This window comes from Aphis gossypii, unplaced genomic scaffold, assembly GCF_020184175.1.
Source record: "Aphis gossypii isolate Hap1 unplaced genomic scaffold, ASM2018417v2 Contig00603, whole genome shotgun sequence".
Lineage (NCBI taxonomy): Eukaryota > Metazoa > Arthropoda > Insecta > Hemiptera > Aphididae > Aphis > Aphis gossypii.
The window spans coordinates 48254-70140 of NW_026083189.1; the positions used below are offsets into that span (position 1 = coordinate 48254).

General features: G+C 26.7%; 3 protein-coding genes across 3 annotated transcripts; 1 reads left to right on the forward strand and 2 right to left on the reverse strand.

Moving 5' to 3' along the window:
• Nucleotides 1-5152: 5152 nt before the first annotated feature.
• LOC126554791 (uncharacterized) lies at nucleotides 5153-7759 on the reverse strand. Its single transcript, XM_050209819.1, has 9 exons — nucleotides 7491-7759; nucleotides 7226-7369; nucleotides 6834-6955; nucleotides 6487-6684; nucleotides 6266-6415; nucleotides 6002-6067; nucleotides 5580-5833; nucleotides 5336-5498; nucleotides 5153-5265 (listed from the first exon to the last, which is right to left on the reverse strand). Exons 4-9 carry the CDS (start codon nucleotides 6581-6583, stop codon nucleotides 5153-5155), a joined length of 843 nt encoding a protein of 280 aa, XP_050065776.1. The 5' UTR covers nucleotides 6584-6684; nucleotides 6834-6955; nucleotides 7226-7369; nucleotides 7491-7759.
• Nucleotides 7760-12446: 4687 nt separating this feature from the next.
• LOC126554793 (E3 SUMO-protein ligase KIAA1586-like) lies at nucleotides 12447-15932 on the forward strand. Its single transcript, XM_050209821.1, has 3 exons — nucleotides 12447-12542; nucleotides 12632-12671; nucleotides 13897-15932. The coding sequence occupies exons 1-3, from the start codon at nucleotides 12447-12449 to the stop codon at nucleotides 15930-15932; spliced, it is 2172 nt and encodes a 723-aa protein (XP_050065778.1).
• A 5283-nt stretch (nucleotides 15933-21215) lies between these two features.
• LOC126554794 (uncharacterized) lies at nucleotides 21216-21884 on the reverse strand (the record flags this gene model as incomplete). Its single annotated transcript, XM_050209822.1, has 2 exons — nucleotides 21216-21262; nucleotides 21338-21884. Coding segments are annotated over 2 exons (594 nt in total), but the record flags the coding sequence as incomplete, so codon positions are not given.
• Nucleotides 21885-21887: the final 3 nt, after the last annotated feature.

The window sequence follows — 21887 nt, forward strand, 5'->3', positions numbered from 1 at the left end:
TGCGGGGCCAGTATTTCCAAGAGAAGCTGCTTATCGTCAATAATAATTGATTATTATAATAATAGTAATTATCGACAATTACTGGTCTTTATCTTCCACGAACCCGTCCATGAGGAATACTTAGGAATACTTCCCAATCTGGATTTGGTCATTATTATCTACGTTTTAGTACTTATGTATATTATATTTAATGTATGAGACATCAGAGCACGTTGCACTAGTATTAAATTTAACTTATATCTCGACTGTGTTTATGTACATGTGTTAACACAGGAATACCGAGATATTTCATTTAAAACAGTGAATGTGTTGGCATATACAAATTCAAATTTCGAAAATTTATTTAAAAAAATGTTTGATAAAATTAACAAAGAGGAAAGTAATTTTGTAACTAAAGGAAGTGGTTGGAGTCTATATTCAATTGATGCATTACAATTAAGAATCAATATTGTAAACCCTTTAACCGGATCTTCTTATGTAATTTTACCAGAATGTTTAAGGAATAAGAAAGCTGTTATAAATGTAAAAAATAATGATAACAAATGTTTCAAATATGCAATTTTAACAAAATATAATACTCGTTCAGATAAAACTAAATTTAGTAATCAATATTTTAAAATACTTGAAAAAAAAAAGTAGATTAAATTTTCATTGTATCGATTTTCCGACACCAGTTAATCAAATTAAATCATTTGAACGTTTAAATAATGTATCAGTTAATGTTTTTAGTTTAGATAATAAAAATGTTGTTTTCCCATTATATATGAATAATGTGGAAAGTAAAAACCATTTCGATCTGCTTTTAATTAATAATGGTATAACGTCACATTATTGTTTTATTAATGATTTTTGTAGACTTATTCGTAATCAAAAGACGAAACATAAATCTAAATTAATTATATGTAAAAGATGTTTTACAGTTTTTTAGTAATATTCCTTGTAAATTCAAACTATGGGGTATTGATGGGTTAAAAAAACATAAAAAAATTTGTGGAAAACATAAACTTGAAAGACCTGTAATGTTTGATAACGGTGATGACGATACTATTTATTTTAAAAATTTTAAAAGATATCAACGAATACCTATAGTAATTTATTCTGATTTTGAATGTTATTTTAAACCTATAATAAACAACCAAGACATTAATACTAAGACATTGATAACTCATAAACATAAACCTATGAGTTATGCATTTTACGTAAAAATAGATTATGACATTATACCTAAATATTTAATAAAAAAATATAAAATTCCAACAAAACTTCATGTTTATAGAAATCGCAATGCAGCAAAACATTTCATAAAGTCAATGATTGATATAGGTTCAAAAGTGTGTAATCTTTATAAGATAAATATACCCATGGACAAATTAACTGTTGATGAAGAGCATAAATTTCAAAATGCTAGATTATGTGAATGCTGCTTCAAATCATTTAAAAACGATAATTTATTTAAAGTAAGAGATCATAATCATTTTACAGGATGTTTTAGATCAGCTGTTTGTTTAAATTGTAATTTTGAATTAACTAATGTTTCATTTATTCCAATATACTTTCATAACTTAATCTATGACAGTCATTTTATTGTTCGTGAACTTGGTTGTAATGAAAATGATATTCATGTAATACCTAATTCATCAGAAAAATATATATCATTTAGTAAAACTATTCAAGATAAATTCAATATAAAATTTATTGATACATTTCGTTTTATGTCAGAGTCTCTTAGTTCACTAGCTGATAATTTATCTGAAGACAAAACTAGATTTAGAGAAACATTAAAAATATTTTCTTTGTCGACATTAAATTTAGTTACACGAAAAGGTGTGTTTCCTTATGAATATATTGACCATCCTAATAAATTAAATGAAACTTGTTTACCACCAAAACAGTTTTTTTATAATTCATTAAAAGATGAAGATATTAGTGATGAAGATTATGCGCATGCTCATAAGGTTTGGAAAAAATTTAATATAAAAACATTAGGAGAATATAGTGACTTATACTTAGCAACAGATGTATGTTTACTTTCTGATGTTTTTGAAAATTTTAGAGATCTTTGTTTACAAACACTTAAACTCGATGCTTCACATTTTATGACCGCTCCAGGATTTGCATTCGATTGTATGTTAAAACATACTAATGTTAAATTAGAACGGCTTAAACAGTATGATATTCAAATTTTTCTGGAGAACGGATTACGTGGTGGAATTTGTCATTCAGTTAAAAGACATGTAAAAGCTAACATTCCTAATATTCAAAATATTAATTATGATTCAAACAAACCTGTAACGTGGTTAGCTTACTTGGACTGTGTAAATCTATATGGAAAATCAATGCTATCTGCTTTACCTCATAAAAATTTTGAATGGTTTAACGATTTGACAATAGATATAACACAAATTGAAGATGATGCTGAATATGGTTATATTTTAGAAGTAGATGTTATTTATCCAAAACAATTTCATGACAATCATAATGATTTCCCATTTTTACCTGAGAATAAATGTCCTCCCAATTCAAAAGTAAAAAAACTATTAACAACATTAGAATCGAAATTTAATTATGTAGTTCACTATAGAAATTTGAAACAGGCCATCGTTAATGGATTAAAAGTGAAAAAAGTTCATAGGATTCTGCGTTTTTCACAATCTCGTTGGATGGCACCATATATAAATTTATGTACAAATATGAGGGTTAAGTCAAGGAATGAGTTTGAACGACAATTCTGGAAACTGTTAGTGAATAGTGTCTATGGAAAATGTATGGAAAATGTAAGAAAACGTAAGTCAATGTTTCTAGTATCTAACGAAAAAAAAGCACATCGATTAATGTCAAAAACAACATTTAAAGATCGAACTATATACACAAAAAATTTAATGGCTATTCATATGAATAAGGAAAAAATTAAATTTGATAAGCCTATTTATGTAGGATTTGCAATATTGGATATTTCAAAGTCGATAATGTATGATTTTCATTATAATGTAATGAAAAATATGTATAGAAATAAAATTAACATTGTGTATTCAGATACTGATTCGTTAGTTTACGAAATAAGAACTTCTAACTTTTTCGATGACATAAAACGAAAATTATTTTCTTACTTTGATACTTCAAATTATCCGAAAAATCACTATTGTTCTAGTGATCACAGAAAAAATCAACCAGGTTATTTTAAAGACGAATTAAAATCTGAAATCTTATTAGAATTTATTACTTTACGTCCTAAACTCTATGCATATAAAACAAATAAAGATGAAGTAAAAAGAGCTAAGGGTGTTAAAAAATATGTTATTAATAATCACATGAAGTTTGACGAATATTTAAATATATTAAATGCATATATCAATAATTCAGCTAGTCAACAATTATGTAAATCTATGAATTTTATACAATCAAAACACCATTTTGTTTATTCTAAATCTATAGATAAAATTGCTCTTAGTGCGAATGACTATAAAAGGATTATTATGCGTGATGGTATTAATACTATTGCATATGGTCACTATCGTTTAAAAAAATAGTTTATTTTATTTTTTTTAATTATGTAAAATTGATATAGTATTAAATAAAAATAATAATATTAATAAAATAAAATATAGGATAAATACAATTTAAAAAAAACAAAAAACGTTATTTATTCATTATTTTTATTTTTATTACTAAAATGCATGTTTAAACAATTAGCTAAACAGTATAACATTTAATTTTTCAGAATGAACAAACCTAGAATATTCGTTAAAACCTATAATTCCAAATTAGAAATTGATATTGAAAATCTGAGTGAACTCTATTTTATTTTAGACAAAGTTTTACATCGATTGCCAGATTAGTAGGGATATGGTAGTAAAAAAATTAACGGATTTAATTTAATTATAACATTCGGTAATCAATTAAAAAATAAATTAACATAAAAATGAAATAGATCCAAACATTGTAATAATAAAATGGTTTATACAATTAAAATAATAAATATTGATTGATACATTTCGTTTATTTACTATTTTAAAGTATCGTTTACATCAATCCACGAATTATGACTGTTGTTAAAACCTAACCATTTAACATATAATTTGTTTTTATTTTTTTTTATAATACGTTCAATGAGAAAGGTGTCGGGAAAAAATGTTTTTTTTAATTCTTGTGTATAAAAACAGCCTAATATTATATTATTTGAACTATCTTTTAGTTGATAAGTTAATGGCCCAGACAGCAAATTCTAATTGTAATAAGGTTCTAGTAAAGTTTTATATTTAAGATCAATATTCTATTAACATACCATACTCTGTAAAATAATATTATTCACACTTTCTATGAATGTTTAAACTTCCTTTTTTGGCCAACTTTACAACTTTAATACAATATTATTAATTTAATTTAAATATTTTCAGAACTTTGTATAAAGATTTTTTAAAAACTTGAATAATATACTTCTAATATTTTACCAATTTTATCAAAACATGATTATAATTTAAAAAAAAGATTTTAAATAATTTCAGAACCATATATATATATTTTATCATAATTATAATCAGTTTTTCTCTATTATATAAAATGATATATAGTATTCAGTAATCAATAAACATCAAATTTAAGCAAAAAAACAATTCACACTTTGAAAATGTAGTTTGAATATACATAATAAATGTACATTTATTAAATTAATTTATGATTTTTAAAGAAATTCTGGTAGTTATAATATAGTGAATTTGTTTTTCTATTATATATATATATGTATATATATTAAACACATTAATGCTTTAAAATAATGGTTAACTATATATAAAACCAATAACATTACACTATACAAGCTACTGAGATTTTAATACATAAATAACTAATATATTGTATCAAATTATAATATATTATATTCATAAAAACAAAACAGAATTATAACTGGAATTATACAAACTACAAAGGTTTATACTTTTTGTATGTTAAAAAAATATTTATATTAGCATAAATATTAAATATTATTAATCATTACTGATTAAAACAAAAACTTTCTTAAAAATAGGTATATTATATAATGAAACACAAATGTTGCTACCTGTAGGTTACCTTTTTACCTAATTGTTAATTTATACATATCAAAATAAAAATAATATAGTTTTAAAATATCAATCACTTATTGAACTACTTAAAATTTTTAAATATTTTTATCTTTAATACGGAATTTTTCATGAGAGAGCCAAGTGGATATTGGTACATCAATTTCTTTGTCAAGAGTAGAGCTGAATTTCGGTTGAACTCTAATGACATCTGAAAAATTATTATTATCATAGAAATATTGTACTTTTAGTAATTAGTCCTGTAATACAATTATACTAACCTAGAATAAGACGGTAGACCAAGAAATTAGAAAATCTATTTTTCTTCTTAAACCCCAGTAGAGAATAATTTTGAAGTAATTCATCAGAAAACATTCTAGACATCAAACGACGTACACTATCGCCAACATTTTTAATGCCAACAAATAAAGACAATTTGGCCATCTATAAAAAAAAACAACAAAATAATCAACTGCAGCTATCATATCATATATTATGGTATCAAATACAATTTAATAATCATACCACATTTAATTTAAAATCATTGTTTGATTTTAACTTGTCATCAAAATTTTTTAATTGATCTTCTGTATTTATGGGAAATATTTCACTTATATCCAGAGACTGTTGAATGTTATTTGACAAATTTAAAGAAGTTGAATTTCCAACATTTTTATAAAATGCTTCAGAGGATATATAATTTGCATGAATAGTAGAACTCATACTACTGATTTCAAACTTAAGTTTAGATAGTGAACTTATAACAAAAGCTTGAAATTCTAAAATATGACAAACAATTCTTATTTACATAAAAATAGATTTATAATATAATTAGCTAAATAATTAATGAAAAATAATAGTTTTAAATTAAGTATATAGTATTATTAAACATATTATATTTTTGTAGTTCAAAAAGTTAACTATGAGTATTTGTTAAGTTAACTTACCAGCGTTAGACATCAATGGTTTTTTATTTGTATCAAACTCTGTTGAAGAATGCATGGAAAATTTACCTTGAAACCATAAAACAAAATTAAATATTTTTAAAAGAAGGTATTAAAATAAATATTAGATTAATAAGTTAGATATTGTATAGTTGTTATTATAATCAACTATTTCAATAATTAATACAACTATAAACTATATAAAATAATATCACTTAATATTATAACTATTACATAGTTAATATAGGAATTATATTATTTCCTTACTTGACTCGGGTTCAAAGTTCAATGATCTTTTAGCAATTGATTCATTGTTATTTTTATAAAACCGTGGTTCAGAAACAGATTTGATATTTTCAACTCTTACTTTACCAATAGCAGACTGAATATAAGAAACTGATGTGTCATAAACTGAATCTAAAGTTAAATAGTTAAATCATTGAAATATATACAAACAAAGAAAACACAATCATTATTTTTATCATTACTTGACATATTAGTTTCATTGCTCATATGTTTAATAGATCTTCCACTCAAGTTTTTTTCTTTAACATAGGATAAATTATTATCTATATTTTCGACCATTATTTTTCCAATTGGAGACTGAACATAGGAAACAGATTTATTAACATCAACTGATGTGTTTGCTACTAAAAGTGGACTTGATAGTATTAATAATTTATCACCTACAAGAAAAAAAACATACACTGATAATTAATAACTGTAAAAATATAAACCTTAATTAAATCTATCTTATATTAATTTATTATTCTAATAGTTTTTGAAGTAATGAGTAGATCTAGATTATAGAGGGAGATATTTTTTTTTAACTTACAGTTTTCTTTAACACGGGGGTGGTTATAACATATACTGGATCTTTATCAGAATCATATATTTCTTCATCAGATTCCCCACTTGTATTATTTGATATAAGCATCTTAAATTTTTTATTTAAACCTAGTAAATATATAATACAATATTAATACTTAATAAGTTGTAAAAATAATTAATCATATCATTTAGATATCAACATTTTTTTTTCACTATTGTATAACAATATTAGGTTATTATAATATGTATATTATATTATAGTTAATCAAAATAAAATGTAAATAAAAAAGTGTAAATGTACTATGTTAACCTAGTTGGTTAGAAATAATAAAATTAGGTATACAAGTATTTTTTTATTTACTATCTACAAATTTAACTAAAAATATGAATAAGAACCTGTAGTTTTCAACATAGGAGGACTTGCAATTCTTTTGGATTCACAATTTTTTTTACTTTTGGGAAAATGGATTTCTTCAGTGGCTGATAAGTCAGATAAATATTGGGCTAATTTACATTTAGAACGAGCTGATTCCAAACTACCTATGGAGATTAATTTCAATGAACAATTAGGTATAAGTTGATTAAAGATCTTGTAAAATATTAAATTAGGTAAATTTTTAAATCAGTAATAATAATTAATAGTATATTATATAATACTTACTATAGGCATTTCCAAGTTTTCGTGCTGGCAACCATAAAAATTCTAGCTGGTTAGGAATAACTCTTTTTTCAATGGATCTTTTAATATGTTTTTTATCTTTTGGCCATGCACATGTATTTTTTTTTAGCCACGTGTCAGGGACTGCTTCCACTGATTCATCATTAAAAAAATGAACGACAAACCACATCATAGTTTTTTGTACTTCTAATTAAGTTTTCATAAAAAAAAAAATAATAACTAGAAAAATAATGAAAATGTAGGTAAATAAATATAAATAAGTTTGTTTATAATAATAAATTAAGAATAGGTATTATATACATTATTTATTATACATATACCTATTATTATGACACAGTAAAAAATATTGACAAAATCAACAAAAATATTCTATAGGACTTTATAGATTATCGCTATTTAAACTAATATAATAAAAATAAGACAACTTCTTACATAATAACATATTTATTAAATAATAATTTTACTTATAATTAGAAATTGGTTTTTGATTTAGTATGAATAACTGGTAAAGCAATTAAAGAATTACAGTAGTTCAATAACATTATTTTGCAGTCAATTTGTGAACTATCTAAAAAAATAAAATTTCTAGAGAGATTCTTAACTATGTAAATATTAAATATAGATGATTCTACTGGTTTTTTGTAAAATGTATGTTTTTCTTCAAAGATTCTACCAATTATTACAACATTGTCATCATGGGTATTTATAAAATTAAAACATTTAAAAACATCATTGCTTTTGGTCAAAATATAACAATCAGAATTATTTGAAACGTTTAATTTTATATTAGTGTAGGTTGTAAATTTTTTGAACTGAGATCCACAAATATTTTCAAGTAATGGTCCACATGTATGAGGCAAAGATAATTTATAATTTGGTGTGGAGCGTTGTAATGATGTTGGTCGTTGCTTATTATACATTTCTGAATATCTATTAATAATTTGTTCAAGAGGTTTTTCATGCTTGCGTATTTTTGATTTTAAATTTTTCATGTAATTTTCGAATACAAAGGCAGAGCATTCATCAAGTGGTCCATAATACTCATAATCATCACATATATGAAGTAATGCGTGGACATTATAAGAACAATGTTTACTTCCATAAATTTGTTCAAATGTCTTAACAAAGTAATCTAGTAACTCTCTAGCATAATTTAAAAAATGTTGATAATTAGGACTAAGTAAAATTAACATGGCTACATGTAAAGACATAAAATTAGTATATGCATCTGAAGAAATAATATCTTTAAGTACAATTGGACCAACATATAAAATAAATAATCTTAATTCTGTTGCCTTCCATCGACTAACTTCTTGTACTAAACGAGTTTTTCTAACAAAATCTGAAGGAATGCAGGACTGAATAGCTAGCAGTGCAGTAGATAATGCATTTATACTGCGGCCTGGTAAACGAACATTTAATGGTCCTTTGAACAACCACAACTGAATAAGTTTTTTAACTATACCCAAATTAACAAGGTGCATATAATCTAATGGAAAACTTCGAATTAAATCAACGCCAGGTAATTCAGTGAGTTTAGAAGTTGTTTTCCCAACATGATGCTCTTCATTTGACATATTTACATACATATCATGAGTTCTTTCTGCCGATTTGTTGTTGCAGTATGGAAAGCAAACTCTAGACTCACAATTCTCTCCTTCGTAAAGACATCGTGTGCAAGAAAAATACCCAGAATGACCCTTAATTTTTAAAATATATGATCGGGCCGGAGCATCACAAACAAAAGCATGAATTAAAACTTTTTTATTATGACCATGCACATCAATGCCATCAGTCAAAAGTTTTTTGGCTTCTACAATAAAATCTTCTAGAAAATCGTTACTGTCATTGGGTTTAGACTTTCCATAATATATACCGACAGGAAAGACAGTTTTGTTAATATCTGAACTAACTATGTATGCTAAAATTGGCCACAATTGATTATTACAACTCTTTGCAATGGGCAAACCATCTATACCAATAACAACTTTTATTTCAGTCATATTGTGAGGGGCAAATCGTTGAATTTGTTGAACCAAACCAAAATGATAATAATGACCTGGTTCAACAATACGGATTTGATTGTTATTTGATTTTGGTGTGTTTAATAGAGTCCGACTATCTAGAGGAAGATTTTTGGTATGAATAACTTCATGTCCTTTCATTAATTTAAGTAACTTATTCAATGTTATTTGAGGAACATTACACTCTAATGCCCAAATACTTAAATTATTAATAAAATCTTCACTAGCAGCATTTTCATGAGTAATTTTTTCATTGGAAGTTGAAAGAAAATTGTCTATATTTTTAGACTGATCATCAATAGAAACTGAGTAAGATGATTGTTCAATATTTTCGTTGAATAAAGTTGAATAAAGGGATGAATTTTCAGCGTTAGTATCTAGAAGTACAGTATTGTTTTGATGAGCTTCAGCTATTGACTGATGAATACAAGTTGATGATGAAGGTATTTGTATTATATCATCATTAAATACAGGAATTTCCTCAATAATTTCATTACAGATATCATTTGAATAAATATTTTGAATTAAACTTAATTCTGCGTTCAACTTTCTTCTCTTAGATCTTTGACTTTTAATATTTGATGACATTATTATACAAAAATCTTGGACTTGATTGAGTTATATTCCTAACACATACATAAATATAAATGTTATTATGCTATAGATGTATTCGAGGATTTATTACTGGCACAAAAATATTATATTTTACATACGTTAGGTATTATCTTAATGTTATTATCAGTTGATACAGTTTTATTTTGTTAATTAATGATCCAATTTATCAAACTCAATTAAAGTTAAAAAACATTCAATTTCATTTTTACTTTTACTTAAGAGTTAATACTTATTGTGTCAATATAATAGTAATAATACATTAAAATAATATATAATATACTTTAAAAGTTATACTACAATTGGGTCTCTATAAAATAATGCTCACAGCTCACTGTATTCGTAAATTAAAACTAGGTAGTTAATATAAAATATAACTGCAACCAATAAACAAAAATAATAAATTAGATAGGTAGGTAGGTATCATTAATTTTTCATTTAAATTATTTAGGTATGCCGTTGATTAAAATTACAAAAATAAATAAAATTAAGTTTCAGTAGGAAAGAAATAAGCCAGTGTTGTTTCACAACATATAATAATTAAAGCATTCAAGTAAACCTTATGATTTATAGTCTCAAATGGCAGATATTAAAATGATAGGTAGGTACCATTAATGATCGAATAATGCAAAAGTTGATGTTAAAATCAATTATTTATTAACAGGCACACATATAAAACTAATATATTAATTTATAATAATAAATATACGGACTATTCGGCGATTTTAATATAGTTACTTAAATAATTATCAAATACAAGAGAAGCTCACTGAAAAAAAGATTAACCAAAGCTCAAATTAGGGAATAGGGACCATAAAAATAACTTGCCGGGCCTCATGCATTAACCACAAATCATAATGACAGACTAACACTGAGTCTCTAAGTAATATAAATCTTTAAAATATTAGGTAAAAATGGTATAAACTATAAAGTATTTAATATATAATATATTAATATTATCTATAGGTACTTACTACTTACCCGTTGGCAGTAACAAATTTACTTTTTATTAAGTTAGTGTATAGGTCAGTGGTTTTCAAACTTTTATTATACACGGCACACCGTAAACTTAAAAAAATGTTCACGGCACACTGACTGTTTTTTAGATGAACAAAATTGTTTTGAATTAATTATTTATTTATTTTCTTATATCACAATTCAATGCAATCGGTAATTTATGGGAAAACCGCGGCACATTAAGTGGATACTCGCGGCTAAAACCACTGGTATAGGTAGTACGCCGGTAACGGAATAAAACTTTGTATAGTACTATAATAGTGACTAGTGAGCCGTTGCCCGTTGGCGTGTAAAAGCAAGCCTGCTAGAAACAGTAGAAACTGGAACACTGGAAATGTAATGCGAGTATGCGACAACGCCGACAACAATAAATGCACAGATAACACAGATATGGGTTTTCCATTAATTTTGAAATAATATATTAACTCGGCCTACGGACTACGGCTATATTTAGTATTTATCATAATATATATACTAATAGACAAGAACAGACTGTGTATAACAATAATTATATAATAGCATTACGAGCGTCGTGCAAACATATCGCAGTGATGTAGGCTGTCTTAACGACAAAATTGAAAATACAATTTTATTAGTATAACACGTATAACAGCTAGTATAAGGTCTATGGCATATTATATTATTATAATAATATAATATACTCCGTAAATTTACCATTGCGTAACATATAACAGTTATAGTGCGATACATTACATAAAAAAAAAATTCAACAGCATATATACTGTTAGTGGTGTATTGGGGGGGTATACGGGGGTATACGGCGTATACCCAATACGCTATTTGTATCCATGGCGTATAGCTTATGACAAATTAATGATACGCGGGTATACGGCCGTATCTACCGTATACCCTATATGGCAATTTTAAATAATTTATAAATTATTGTAAAATATGTACATTTTGACGAGCTTGAATTGTAATATAGAACGTAACGAATATTTTATATTTTTACGAACAATTATTATTTAAAAATCAATTTTATCACTTATCAGCCTTGTAATCACGAGATATCTTTAATCATAGATAATAGAATTTTATTATCTATGTCTTTTATCGTCACGGACTAAGATAGGTTATCTTAGTCCGTGTTTATCGTGCATGTAATCAAGCATTCATAAATCATAAGGTTCATAGGATTTCAGATCATAGGTAAACGTAAACGTCGTAAACCAAAACAGCCAACAGCCAATTATTTTGTGTTCATGTTATACACTTAATATGCTTGCTACTTGTTGGTATAACTTGTATTTTTATTTAACCCAAAATGAGTGAAAAAAGAAGTAAAAGCACTTTACATTCATATTTCCAAAAAAAAGTAAAATTAAATGACAATCATCAGTCTCATCAGTCATCAGTCAAAGTAATATAATAGTTTCTTTTTTTCTAGTATTGTTTTTCTTTTTCTTAGATGATAAATGTATTGATGATAAACATTTATATTAATTACAGTCTACAGAATCCTGGGAAACAAAATCATCAAATGATTTATGTAAAAATAGTACATTTGTAGAGGTAGGATTATATTATTATTAATTTTTATCATAAATTTAAAATGTTTAACAAAATAAAAATATGATTCATATTGGTGTTTTAGATAATCTAATATAATATGTTAATAATAATAGTAAATTATTATAATTAATGTATTATACCTTCAGTTTCAAAAAAAATGAAAATTGGTAAAGTTAAAAAATTATTAAATTAAACTAATATATTATCTTCATTGTACGAAGATTTTGCTTTGAGCATAATGCTTAAAAAGATTAAAATCTTAAATCACTACATAAACATATAAATAAGATGCAACTATTGAACTATGATTTTATATTATATAGGTATTAGGTATGGTAATTAATTTCAATCAGCTTGGCATAATTTTATTATTGTGACTGCTATGCTATGCTGCTTTGCACACTATAAGTCTATAATTTGCACGAAAGTAAATAGTTGTCATTAGTAAATTATGACATAAAAATAAATGATCGATACAATTTTTTCAATGATAATCATGATATTGATATATATATCGATGGTTGTTGGGCCAAGACGTAATGTACTAATGTAACACTCAACTTTATCGAAATCGAGGTTTTAACTGACAATGATAAAACACCTAGCTACATAACCTAGCTTCAGTCAATTGATGTACCTAACCATAATTATTTTATTTCTTTTATGATACGCATACGTTGATGCCAAATACCAATATTAACGTAACCCTCTTAAGATAATAGTATTGTTATCTGCTACTAAATATTAATTTTCATTATTAAATCGAGAAGTCATAGTTACAAAAATGATTACATTTTCGATCGACGGAACGTTACGCATCGTTTTCTACAATCGTTTTATCAGTACCTTGTTGCATTATCAAAAAGAATGCTTTCCGAAAAAAAAATGCATTAATTAAATACTTTAATAATGACGTAAAACGTATGAATGTTATAAAATAAATTAGTATTATAATTATAGTGGGTTACGTTCCTTGGCCTTTCCACCATCGATATATATTAATTATCTTATATATGAATATGTTTATATCATGAATAATATGTGAATATTATTTGCTTATTTTGCTTTTTATATTGTTATAATTCCATTGTAAATCTCTTGATGTGTAATGTGTAGGTGTTAGTGATAATTATTTTTAATTAAAATAATTTTGATCCACTTTGTTGTTATTTAGCAAAATAAATCTGAAAATGAAAATGAAGTGACGATTAGTGATCATCATAGCCAAGTCGAACAGGTTTGGCCACCAGAATGGAGTGAGGGAAATTGGAGAGAAAAAGTAGCAAAATATCCATGGCTGGTATCTCGTAATAGAAAACTTGGGTGCAGAGTTTGTAAGGAGTTTGCTGATTTTAATTCATTTAAAAGTTATAACATTGTTCTTGCTAAAGAGTGGATTTCTTCTCAAGTTGATGGTGGTGAAAACTTAAAAAAAGAAACAAGGCTTGCTCTATTACGAAATAAAATTAAAAAACACAACTCCTCCGAAGCACACAAAACTGCCTTTAATGTTTCAATGGAAAAAAGTTCTGATAGACTTTCTAATCTTTTTGAAGAAACTTCATATAAAATAGACAAAACAACGCATTTAATTTTTCGCACAGCTTATTATATTGCGAAAAACAATCGTCCTTTTGATGATCATTATAAACTTTTAGAACTCCAAAAAATCAATGGACTACAAATCGGTAATACACTACATTCAAGATTTTCCTGTACCAATATAATCGATAACATATCATTAAAAATGAAGCAAAAAATTATCTCTAATATAATAGAAACTGGAGCAAAATTATCTGTATTAATTGACGAATCCACAACTATTAGCACATTGTGTGGAATGGTTGTGTATATAAGAGCAGCAATATCTTGTAATGATCCAATTTTTATATTTTTAGATTTGATTGAACTCACAAATCAATCAGCTGAAAATATTGTAAATCAATTAGTTACTTGTTTACATGATAATGGACTTGATGATAGCTATTTGAAAGAAAAATGGGTGTCATTTGTAAGTGACGGTGCCAGTGTACTACTAGGAAAAAAAAACGGTGTGGCTAAACGTTTAAAAGATATTTACCCACTTATTTTTAGTTGGCATTGTTTAAATCACAGATTAGAACTAGCAGTGAACGATTCAATAAAAGATGTGGGAGCCACTAATCATTTTAAATCATTTATAGATGGACTTTACGTGTTGTATAACGCATCACCCAAAAACCAAAAAGAGCTAAAAGATAACTGTAATGATTTAGATGTATTATTTTTGAAAGTGGGACGCGTTCTAGATGTTCGTTGGGTAGCCAGCAGTTGGAAAGCTGTCAATGTTGTTTGGAAAATGTTCCCGGCTTTATGTAAACATTTTTCTGAGGCATCAGAAGATACTCAAAGAGACTCTAAAGCAAGAAGAAAGTATCATGGCTTAAAATCAAGATTAGTTAGTCCAGAATTTGTAACCGACTTAGCTCTAATGTGTGACTGTCTTCAAGAATTAACCATTTTGTCAAAACAGCTACAAGATCGTTCCACAACACTCATTAATAGTCAAAAACATATCAATAGAACAATTAGAGTATTAGATTCTTTTAAAAATGTACCAGGAGAACATATGTCTGAAGTTTTAAAAATTGAAGATACTATGAAGTTCAAAAATATTCAGCTGGTCACTAATACAAAAATTATTAGAATTAATCAAAGTCAATTTCTTACTAGTCTAATTAACAACTTAAAATCAAGATTGCTTGAAAATGAACAAGATGATATGATTATTCAAGATATGCAAATAATGGATATAACCAACTGGCCAGAAAATATTGACATACGATTTGGAGAAACCGATGTTAAACGTTTATGTAAACGCTTTATGCTTAACCAGGAAAATGCAATAAATGGAATCAGGCAACTAATTCATGATCCAAAAGTTTTACCGAAAGACATTATGCCAGAATTTGATAATTTTTATGAAACATTTCCTGTTTCAACAGCGGAATGTGAAAGAGGGTTCAGCTTAATGAACAACATATGTACTAAACTAAGAGCAAGGCTTACCATGAAGAATATTTCCAATTTAATGTTTGTTAATATTAATGGTCCTCCATTAGAAAAATGGGACCCCAAAGACTATGTGAAATCATGGATGGTTAATCATAGATCTGCAGAAGATACTAGAACCAAATTATGTAGACCAGCTATAATTGCAAATAGTGAAAACAAATCAAACCTTTGGAAAATACTTTAAACAAATTTTTAAAATAATTAATTGTTTTTAATTTAGTATATTGTAAAGAGATAAATAAAAGTGTTAGTTCGAGCGAAGCGAGAAAATTTTTTTTAGACCTTATCTGGATCCCTCCATTATATATATCTATGTGAATAAGGCGTATACCCACGGTTTATTTTAGCAATACACCACTGTATACTGTTAATATATATTGAACAAATAGCCAAATAGGACAATACTTATAAATTTGTATTAATAATGTGTTATATTTAGTAGGTATAGGTAGGTTCCTATACCTACGCTGTACGCGCAATGCGTTGATTCCAAAAATATCCCATCATTATTCAAAGGTTGAAAATTTAAATAAATTTAATAAATTCAAAACTGGCAAAGTTAAATAAAGTCGCAGAGAAGTGTACACATTTGGAAATACTTCTTTTAAATTATTTTCATGTAAATATAAGTAAATATTTTGAGGAGAAATTATTGGTAAATTTAACTGCATTACATAACTAGAAAAGTGCACAATCTCTTGTCTTATATTTATTGTATCAATATCATATTTAAATGTACACTTCTCTGCGACTTTATTTAACTTTGCCAGTTTTGAATTGTGAAGCAGAAAGAACAAATTCAAAATTAGAACTTATTGAAAACGCCAGAAGAACGTCCCTTCACCAAGAAAAATTAAAATCATTCGTTCGTCTGTCTTCTGAAAGGGATATAACTAATACACAATTATCTGTTTTAAAAGTATATTATAAATAAATATTACCACGATAATTATACCGAACATATTGTCATCATACCATTATGATTTGTAACAAACCAATAATAATAGAAACTAGAAAGTTAGGTTATAACTTATTAATCTCTCCATAGTCCATAATATAATACACGTACTAAGTTCTAACAAATATACGTTGACATGTTGTTTAAAAGTTTAAAGATACTGTGGTATAACCATTATTTGGAAATATAAGTATTTTCTTAGTTATTTAATTATCTAGTTGTATTTTATTTAAGTGCATTGTAATATTTCGTTTAACTATCCACATAATGATTGTTAGTGCAAACGAAAAATATCCACAACTACATTATCTGTTTGATACCAATTATTTGAGCCTCCCTCAATATTTTACAGAGATCTATGTAGTTATTAGATATATTGTAGGCACATTAAGAAGATGGATGGACATTTTGAGCTTAGAAAACTAATGTATTACATATTCAAGTTATATTCTATAAACTTAAAAAAATAATCTTAATGATTTTAACAGGTTTAAAAATAACAGAAACTGTTTCTTTATGTTTTAAGGTAATATTGTATTTGATTTATATTTTTCAATATTAATCACTAATTATATTAGATACACTCAAACAATTAAAAATATTATAATAAATTATTTTTAAAATCAAACCTACATTATTTAAATAGTTAATGCATTTAATTATTAAGATTGATTCTGGATTTTAATTGGCTTCAATATTAACATCTCATATAAAAGTACTTATGTATTTCTCTGTCAATAAATAGCTATAGAAATAATAAAATTAATATTTTATACATATAAACATTATTGTAGGTGCTGATAAATTTTTATATAATATAATATAATTAATGCTTAAGTGTATGTCATCATATCCAGACGTATGATTGTTTATATTTGAAATACCTTTATTATTGTAAAAAAAATTTGGTACTGCCGAGTACCAGAAGTAATGACAAAAATATTTATATAAAGTTTATTATTTGATAGGTATGAATCATAATATCTAGTCACAGTTCTAATCATTGAATGAGTGTCTATGTTTTGAGTATTTCAATCCACAAGCTGTTGCAAAATAAGTTGAATGACAAGATTTCCATTTATGAAGGGTCTAGAAACAAGTAAATATAATCTGTTCTCTTAGAATATAATTTCTCAATATATTTATTTTTCTCATCTGTTTTCAGGTGGCATGCAGTCTACTGTCTACATTCACTATTATACACAAGATAGCAATATTTAATTTATCATCACTCAGTGTTATTGGATCCTTTTTAGGCTTAAATCCTTATTTTAATTATTAAAATCATACCTGTCTAATATTTTTTGTTTAAATATGCAATATTTGAAAAAGTGACAATCGTCAGCACATGTATTACAATATTTGTGCAATATGAAGATTTTTATTAAAATTAGTGTTTGTTTTCCTAGTAATAATAATTTGTTAACGATTCATACTTTTTTTTCAATTTAAAATAATGATGTCTTAATATGTTTGTATTTTTATAATATTGTGTTGTATTTGTACATGTGTGTCAGTGTCGCATTGTCACAAGTTTAATGATGATTTCTTAAAGTGTAAAATATTATTGTATGCAGTAATATTTATTGTTAATTACATTAATTAAAATGTATGTATTTTCAGGCGCAAGTGATCCAGGTTTTTATTCAAGTTTTCTATTCTGTATTTCTCCGATTTTTTCCTCGCGCTTTCAATTTGGTTTTCCGCAGTTTTTTCCTTGCGAATTCACTTCGGTGTTTCTGCGGTATTCTTCAAGTGTTAATTCTAAACATTTAATTGTTAGAAATATTTACTATTCGAATTATTCCTCGTGTTTTCAATTTTGTTATTATACAGTGTTCATTATAAACATTTAATTGTTATAAATATATAATATTGTTAATTTTTTATTGTGTTTTATTTTTAACATTGTTTTTATTTCATTTAATTTTAATTTTTTTATTTCATTTAATTTTATTTTTTTATTTCATTTAATTTTAATTTTTTTATTTCGTTTAATTTTAATTTTTTAGTTTTAGTTGTAGTTTGTTGTAGCTGTCCGAGGAGTATAGACTCTGACAGCTTTAAGTGTCGACGAATTACTGTTTCAGACACAAAACCGTCGACGAATTACTGTTTCAGACGTTCAAAACTGTCGACGAATTACTGTTTCAGACACAAAACTGTCGACGAATTACTGTTTCAAACAATTAAAAGTGTCTAAGAATTACTGTTTCAGACAATCAAAAGTGTCTAAGAATTACTGTTTCAGACACTGTAAGTAATAATTTATAAGGTTAAAAATGAGTTTAAAAGATAAATTGAAAGAGGTAGCTCATTATATTAACACCGAATATCCAGAATTAAATTTTGAGAATGTCTCGGTTTCAGATAGTTGTGTAAGTAATATTTGCATGACCATTTTTAAGAAAGGTAATGATCACAATTTAAAAAAATCCATAGTGAATGCTATTAAAAGAAAAAATTCATCTCTTCGAAAGTGTATTGAAACTATGAACTGTGATGTTATAGCTAATAAATCAGAATTTAATAATAATAAAATAATAAAATGTATTGAGTATTGTAATTACACGGCTAACGATTTTGTAAATTATAATTACACAACTCTATCTAACATATGTAGACACATTAAAGTTACAATAAATAAAGTTAACAGATATAAAGTGTACAAACAATGTAAACAGTATTTCAATCTGTCATCGTGTTTACAAATGGATAACACAGACAATATAATTGATACAAATAGTTTTTGTTTTAATGAAAACTCTGATAATGATGCTGATATTTTTAAAAATTGTACTTCTTATACTGTGCACACAGAGTCTGAACTTTTGCATAATGACAATGATATATCATTTGAATATACAAATTCATCGGCAGAAATTGATTTCATTCAAACTAAGAGAGATCCATTAATACCTAGTAGTACTCCAATTCTACCAGAAAACATGAATGATGAATCTATGTTTGTTACCCTAAGTAAAATAACAAACGGAAAACATGTACCAAGCCCCCTCAGGAATGCTTATTATAAGAAAACACCTGTAAAGTCTGGCATTGTTCTACCTCTAAAAACAAAAAATCAATTTCCTAAACAGTATGAAAACCATGATTTTGTGTTTTTTGAAGGATCTTTCAAATTTTCATTTGAAGAATGGTCCCTTATGAACTATACAAACTTCAAAAGTCAAACCCGTTTGGACAAAACAAAATATCCTATTATGTTCAGAAAGCGCATTAGAACTGTGAACAATACATGTGTTATTAATGCGAAAATGGTCAGATATTTTAAAAGTCATTGCAATGTGTACATGTATTGTAGCCATGAGGGGTGTAAGACTTTTAGGATTAAAGTCCAGCTTGCAAATGGAACGTTCGTAGCAAATGTCTATAGTTCTGGTTTGAATTATCATCACAATCCAGATGATGATGGTCTCACAAATCACGTAAAAGGGTTCCAGCGAGATTTGAACAAAGAAGTGCTAAAAAAGACTAAAGCGTTTTCCTTCAGGTCAGACACTGTTGACTTGGCATCACCCACTCAATTGAGTTGTGGCAATTTGCAAGGTATTAAATCAGATGATGTCATTAGAAAAATCAGATCAGAGGCCTTGACTGCTGATGATTATGATAAAGATGATTTTCATGATATTCTATTGATGTGTAACGATAAAGAAAGCAACTTTGTACAGCATGTAGGTATACCGTCTGTACACTGCTATAGTAAAGAACAGTTGGACATACTAAAAAAACTAATTAAAAATCAAAAATCAGTAACTGGTTATTTGGATGCAACTGGTCAGGAAAATTGACAAGAACACCAAAAGAGTACTTTACTATGTTCTAGTGGTAAATGTACCTTTACCTAGGAATTCAAGTGTAACGTGTCCTGTTGTAGAGATGATTAGTTCAGCACACGATATAGTTGTAATTTCACAATGGTTGAACGCTTTCAAAGCATTTGTTTTGAAACACAAACTGCCTTGGCCTGTATTCACAAACATAGTGACAGATTTCAGTTATGCACAAATGAATGCATTGTGTATAGGATGGAATGGTTTTACTTCCATATTTGATTATCTTAACTGGTGTTACAGAGTATTGGTTGAAAATGTTGATGGGTCTAATGTCACTATCATTAACAACTGTGTAAATCATTACACAAAAATCATAGTAAACCATGTATAAACATACTTTCAATCTGAGACAAATCACAATAAGACTGTAGAAAAGATGAAAAGAAATAATGTTATCGATTGGATATGTTTACTGTTTAATGCAAAGAGTTTGGAGGATATTGAAAATTGGTTTAAAATATTTTTCATTAATATTGTTGTCTCCATGTAGTACAGGAGAAACTAAAAATGTTATTAATACAATGACAGACAAGTGTAATGTTAACCACCAACTGTTGAATGAATCAAACAACGAAGGCAAAGATTATTCAGATGAAATAAATAAATTTCTATGCGAATCCGACACAAATAAGTCTATGATGTACTGTAGATTTCAATCTATCAAAGAACATGTAAAATCTAGCGTCTTGCCCCATTGTTCTGTAAATAATGAAAATATAAGCAATGAATATTACGATGAATCATATTTACACGAGTTTATAGTTAAGTGTGTACCTTTCTTAGCACTGTGGACACCTATTATGAATAATAAACTCAACAATGGCATTGAAATCCGCCAGAGTAATGCTACCGTTGAATCTTGGTTTAAAACTGTAACAGTTGACATACTTGATGGTGACCGAAGGTGGAAGTGAGGTCGGTTTTTAAAACTTATGAGAGAGCGTGTGATGAATGCACACAAACAAATAAAGTATAATATTAGAAAAAAAACTTGTACGCGTGCATTAGATTTTGACAATGAATCTAGGCAGATAAATACCAAAGTGAATAGGAATAGAAAAATCTCAGAAATTTCTAGCCATAACCATTTGGACGCAATAGAAAGTTGGGGAAAAAAAGAGAAACAACACAAACATCTCCAACCCACTAAGTACCGTCCTTTCACAGCCTTGTCGTTAAAAATCCCAAGGTCTTCGATCTCTGTAGCTGATGAAAATAATCTTTCACCCAAAGTGGTCGATGGTATTGAAAGCATTGTGGTCATCAAATGTGACGATGCGACTAGGTTCACTGTTGATGAGCCTTTTAACAACGACGTGGTTGT

Excerpts from the sequence above, each read along its gene's own strand:
- LOC126554791 (XM_050209819.1), bottom strand. The coding sequence starts at position 6,583 with ATGGTCGAAAATATAGATAATAATTTATCCTATGTTAAAGAAAAAAAC. Across the intron at positions 6,416-6,486 it reads CAATGAAACTAATATGTCAA|ATTCAGTTTATGACACATCA; the intron begins GTAATGATAAAA and ends ATTTAACTTTAG. Across the intron at positions 5,499-5,579 it reads ATGATTTTAAATTAAATGTG|ATGGCCAAATTGTCTTTATT; the intron begins GTATGATTATTA and ends TTTTTTTTATAG.
- LOC126554793 (XM_050209821.1), top strand. The coding sequence starts at position 12,447 with ATGAGTGAAAAAAGAAGTAAAAGCACTTTACATTCATATTTCCAAAAA. Across the intron at positions 12,543-12,631 it reads CTCATCAGTCATCAGTCAAA|TCTACAGAATCCTGGGAAAC; the intron begins GTAATATAATAG and ends TATTAATTACAG. Across the intron at positions 12,672-13,896 it reads AAAATCATCAAATGATTTAT|TGACGATTAGTGATCATCAT; the intron begins GTAAAAATAGTA and ends ATGAAAATGAAG.